At 44.1% G+C, this 5,979-nt stretch overlaps 1 protein-coding gene across 1 annotated transcript; it reads right to left on the bottom strand.

The window, feature by feature from the left end:
• Positions 1-3,954: 3,954 nt before the first annotated feature.
• Positions 3,955-5,736, bottom strand: LOC148036747 (uncharacterized). The gene has a single exon (XM_087677183.1). It carries the CDS (start codon positions 5,677-5,679, stop codon positions 3,955-3,957), a length of 1,725 nt encoding a protein of 574 aa, XP_087533309.1. The 5' UTR covers positions 5,680-5,736.
• Positions 5,737-5,979: the final 243 nt, after the last annotated feature.

Below are 5,979 nucleotides of genomic sequence, written 5' to 3'. Positions count from 1 at the left end.
AATAGTCATCAAACTCGCTAATGAATGATAAAACAGTCTTTCCTTCTCGTATGCCATTGAAAGTGCGAAATTTGAAACTTCGTTTACTTATCTTGGATTCCTTGCGAATGGTTTGAGCTTCAAGAGTGGCGTCGATGGTACGTCGAATCAAATCTTCAGCTTGAGGTTCTTCTTTGTCGGTGGACGCTCTTTGTAATTTTGTCAATTGCGCTTGCAATGCTTGCCTAGCTCTTCGTTCTTCTTCCAATTATAGCATAATTAGGTCCAGCTTTTGTTCCATGGTAGGCTCAGGTAAGTCGTCTTCAGCCATAGGATCATCCATATGTTGGGTCGCCATCCTGTAAAACTCAATAAACCTTTCTCACTCAAAATCAGGTTAGCGGGATGAGCGTAGCTCAAATTCGGGGTTACAAGGCTATGTATTTTTGGGTATTTCTTCCTCAATTTTCAGAAAATCTGCAATATTTCCGTCTTCGTTTGCTGAAAATACTTCAGCAAACTTGTAGATAGGTAGAACACTTTGCCACGAACAACTTTCCAGTTCAGAGTTTTTGCATAGAAACAGCCCTTCTAGGAGTTTTAAGCACTAGTCAGTTCTGACTCCAGTTGACTAGTCTGACTTGCAGAGTTGCAGACTTAGCCGACTTGCAGAGTTGCAGACTTACAGAACTTAGGCCGACTTGATGAACTTGCAGGACTTGATTCCAATTGACTTGCAGAACTTGACTTTTGATGCGTAGGACCCGGAGTTTGGTGACTTTCTTGCCCTGTGTGACTTGCAGAGCTTAGCTTTGACTTCGGAGATTAAGCTTGAAAAGCTTAAGGAAGGCGTCGTCAGATTTCGTGAGGGGGGGAGGGGGGCGTTTTTTCAGCACGGCGCGTTTTTCGCGATCCTCCTCAGATATCTCGATGTGAAATTTGAAGCTATTAAGCTTCTTCTCCAAGCTTAAAAACTCTTAAATTCAACTTTGAAAAAAGGGAGATATGGATTTTCTCACTGTATAACCACGACTTGATGAAGGAGATGGATGCGTGGACCTCCGCCTGCACAGCCTGGTCCTTCGCGATCTGACAGTAGAAACAGGGGTTCTTGATCGCCAGAAGTCTACCTGTATCGACAGTTCGTGATGAGATTGACTGTAGAGCCCGATCGTTCCTGGAGCTCCGCCTTCGCTCGAGATGGGTAGCGATTGGAAGCTCTTGATCTCAGCTCCGCTCTGATACCACTGATGCTATCTCTACACAGCAACTGAAGCATTCACAATCATTAGTAAAATAATACAATTAAACCGACAAAAGTGAATACCTAGCAGTCTTCAGCTACATAAATAAATCAATTGGTTAGAAATAAATCCTAACCTTAATTTATTACGAGTGCGCACTCTAAACTCATAAACGTTTATTAATTTAATATGCATTTTGCGGAATCACCCGCTATGGAATCACCCACATACACACTAAATTAATGAAACGCCCGAAAAGGACAGGCGTCCCCATCAACTTCTCGCACAAAGAATCCTCTTTGTGTATGAGCCCCGGTCATCTAAGTTTACGGAATCCACCGTAAAACCTCACGGAATCCACTGTGGAATATGCCTCCTAGCATCATAATTTGAACCCAATTGGTCTCTTGCTTCTTGTCGTTCATGCTTTTACATTGTTTTTTGTGCAAAAAGGTAGAGTTCATTGTTCTTGGGGACCTTCCGGGATTCACTACATGAGCATACTGCGACCGATCTGCGCATCACCTCGGCCCCATCGAGGGATTCAAACCGGAGCTAAAGATAGTCGTGATCAGATTGTAAGATTGGCTGGTTTGGAGATGGCTGGAGAAAGGTGGGAAGGTTTGTGTTGGTTGGCAACCATGGCAGCTTGTAGGAAGGAGAGAGAAGGGGGGTTGAGGCAAAAAGTAACTAGGATTTTTTTCCTCTTCCAACTCCTGAAACTCCAAACTTGGCCTGGAACCCTCAAAATTTGCATGAAAAGAAGTGATGACCTGCTCTTTAACCATTTTACCTCCAAATATGTCTGAGTCTCTAGCCATAGCTCCTGCTTGCTCCAAAAAGCTAAAGTCAATTGCAATCCTTCTTGCTGTACCTGTACTTATAAGCTGAGTAACTAGGGTTTTTGGGATTTGAGAAAGAAGAAAGGGGAAAGGAGAAAATGACCAAATACTGAAACTCTGATACCACTTGTAATGAAAGAAGCTGAGAGGAGAGAGAGAAGAGCTGAAGAGAGATAAAGAGAGCAAGAAGAAGAAGGGAGAAGACTAGAAGAGGAGAGAGAAAGAGAGAAAAGAGGAGAGAAGGGAGGAGGAAGCCATGGAAACTGGAGAGAAGGTGAAGAGCATGATCTTGATAATAACTGGTTACCCTAATTTGGGACTCTTACACCTTATACCCTAGGTGTCTAAACCCTAGTCGGTGTGTATCTCGCTTCTTACATGTTTTTAATCAATTTTCAATGTACATGTAAATATTATACCTTGCTTTATTTTCAATGAACAATATCGAAAGGGAGGATATAAACATCAATTTAGAAAAGGACATTCATACCTAAGCTAAAAAGGTAGTTAATACCACAAGGTACTATAAATATCACTCCTCCAAATGTTCATAAATAACCTATCCTTTGATTGTACTTCCAATTTCATCATTCCTAACATTATAACAACTTTAGTCAACCAAACATGTGGTTGCTACAATAAGTTTTCTCAATGCTATTTTACATCATGTGCAAGAATAATATACTGCATGCCCTTATTATAATTGATATTCCATAAATCTCCACTTTCCCAATATTAATGTGATTCATGAAGACATACATATTCCCAAAGTAGTGAGGTTCTCCAAAACTTTCTAGGATTGAGAGTATTGGAGCCCACACCTTTTTGCCCCTTTACAAATACTATTGGTACATATTGGGTTTCCTATTACCTTTTACCATTGTTAATTTTCTATTACTAAAAATGGTGTCTTGGTTGTATTCTCTATTTGTGATAAATATGTCATGGATAGGATATTCCCCATTTAATTGGGTAGGCCTTTAAGTTTTTTACAACATTAACTCTTTACTTACACACATGCATGCACGAATGGATATTTGACATCGAGTTGGAAAAAAGTTTGTAGAGCTTTTATGCATCATTAACTTTGTAGTACCTATATCTACCTACATGTGCATTTAGAAATATAGAGAAACCCAAGATTTATGTAAACCATCTCACCTATGTGAATATCTAACTAGATGCATACCTCTACACATACAACTATGTATGCTATCTAGTCCTACATGGATATAATAATTAGCGAATTAAATACTAGGAATATGACCTTATAATCAAACAAGTTTTGAAAGACCCTACCACATATCTTATCATTGTATCTTTTTGCTTCTATAAAAGGAAACTCAATATGGACTAGGACTTTTTTTGTTTGTTTTGATGAGCTTTGTTTTTTAAACCCTATTCCAAATTTAACAAAAGTATTATTGGTGAAGTATCCACTATGTTTAAAATGGGCTAAGGTATATATATGTTGTGGCCTCTACATCCAAAATTCTATAAATTATAGGTTTATCCTAGCCATTTTTAGAAGTTTAATGCATTGTTGTGACAACGTTATGTTTGATTATCATATTTGACATCACCAACATGCTCAAATCATCTTGATCCTTTATATGTTAGCTGAATCTTGGTAGACTACCATCATATCCTATGCATGTGCACAATTCTCTTACTGATTTTGTTACAACATAAATAATTTTTGCTTAACAGAGATGTAGTTTTGATGAGAAAGACTAACAAGTTGCTAGACATTCAAGTTCAATGTGTGCTACGACCCTAGAAAGAAAAAGAATGCTAAATTACACCATTATTAGTGCATATTTGTTATCGTTGGAGGTTGGAGGAACAAGTTAGCATATACCATGAGAGTTACCTAAGTGTAATTTCTTTTAGTTGTGATCATTTGTACACAATGATGTTAGTAACATGTGAGAGAGCATCAAGTCAACAAAGTATTCATGTGGTTTCCCGTTCCATGGCCATACTCTAGCGTTAGGAGCACGCCCATAGTGGCCCCCATCACTACAACAATGGTCAAAATGGAAAGGAAAAGATGCATCAAAGGCATCGATAACCTGGAAGTGGGGTGAAAGATGTTGGAAATGCTCGATTAGGGCGGCATTGTAGACCTCCATTTTGTGAGGATTAGACATCATGTAACGAGACACACCAGCGGGTGCGACAGCGGTGCGTAGAATGACGTTACCGGGAGGATTACCTTGGAATACGGATTGCCAAAATGCGGCAGCACGATCGGCAGCACTCACAAACTCCGACAGAGAGGCGAAGTGCATGCCATCATGGAGACCGCTGTTGAATATGAAGGCGTCGGGGCGAGAGGAGGAGCCATTGAAGTGCAGGCGGAGGTAGTCACGATAATGGCGGTCGCGGAGGGAGTCGAGACCAAGCCCGTTGTCGTAGGTTTGATGGTGTCCGTTGAAGACGAGGGAGACGTGGAGGGCTTGGTCGGGGCGGAGGGGGTTGATGAAGAACTGCTCGGTGGAGCGATCGAGGGACCAGGTGGTGGTGTTAGCCCACGTGGGGACGGGGTACCCCAGCACGAAGACGAGGATGTTTCTGAGGTAGTCCTGCATGTTGGAGTCGCCCCACAAGAACAGCCACTTCCCGGCGAGGCAGTCCCAGGCGTCCTGGGCCTCCCAGATGCGGAACGCGCAGTGGGCAGAGTACACCCAGCCGTTGCTCTCAAGGCGGGACACGTGGCCTCGGCACCATGGCTGGGCACACGTGGAGGCTCGCGAACCAGTACGCAGGCACTGGTCGAAGCGGCCATCCGGGCCGGCCTGGCAGGTTCTGTTATACGAGGCCGATCGGGTCCACCGGCCGTGCCAATCCCCGCGGAGCTGCATGTGGCGGGGGGTACAACACGGCAGCTGCTGCGAGATGGCGCCGCTAATTCGGCGATCGATACTGCTGCCATCTTCGTGACCATGACGACCAGGCGGAGGAGCCACCAACAGGAAGGAGAGCGTCCTATTGATAGGCGCCCATGGCTGGACCGCCCACCGGTCCGCCTCCAGATCCAGCCCGTGATAGTTAGTGAAGAGCAGGTTCGCATAGAAGGTGTAATGCCCTGGGAAGGCCCCGTCCACCATAAACCACACCCTGTAGGTGCCGTTGCCCAGGTCTGATACTCGTGGCCTCGACCGCCATCGCTCCCCCGCCAGCTCCGTCTCGTAATAGTCCCCGCCCGCACAGCGCGGCTTCCCGTCCTCTCCCATTGACACAATCCGGAAGCCAAACACTGTATCCGTCGGAATCGAAATAGCCCCCCCGGCCTGCCTCTGATCCTCCTCTTCGAAGCCTCCCCCCACCCCCACCAGCTTGAAGCTCCTCGTGCTCACGTTGTGGCACGCGCTGCTGCCGTTGAGGCTCAGCTCCCTTAGCATCTCTTGAGTTTTCGACAGGCCGCGGCCGCATTCGCTGTCCGCCATCTGCACCATGCTTCTTGAAAATGCAGGGTAGCGGCGGTAGATGTGCTTGTCGACGTTGTCATACAACAAGAAGAGGAAGAGAAATATGGAGCAGGACATGGCAAGCCGTGCCAGACGGATGTAATGTGTCATGTTGATGGCATACAGACTTGCGTGTCCCATAGATTCGATGCTACTTTTGCAAGCCCAGAACAGCGGAGCCCGTTTGGATGGCACTAGTACCTTGTGGCAGCTCTCAAATTTGAAGGTTGCAACACCTTTCAAAGGAAGGGGTTTTGACCCTTCTCTAGAATGCTAATAATTTATGTGATATTTAAAAATATGTTTTTCATAAGAATGACTTTCAATAATTGAAGCGTGAAACTTTTATGAATTTTCAAAAGAAAGTTGGAAAATAGAATCAACCTTAGAATTGCAAAAAAAATTGTACTTTTCAAAAGAAGGGTACATTTTGATGAAACC

Source organism: Lygodium microphyllum, chromosome 4 (genome assembly GCF_053477565.2).
Source record: "Lygodium microphyllum isolate KBCC chromosome 4, Lygodium_microphyllum_v1.1.10, whole genome shotgun sequence".
Classification (NCBI taxonomy): domain Eukaryota; kingdom Viridiplantae; phylum Streptophyta; class Polypodiopsida; order Schizaeales; family Lygodiaceae; genus Lygodium; species Lygodium microphyllum.
Note: the sequence above shows the minus strand (reverse complement) of the source record. Positions and strands in the feature narration are given on the sequence as shown.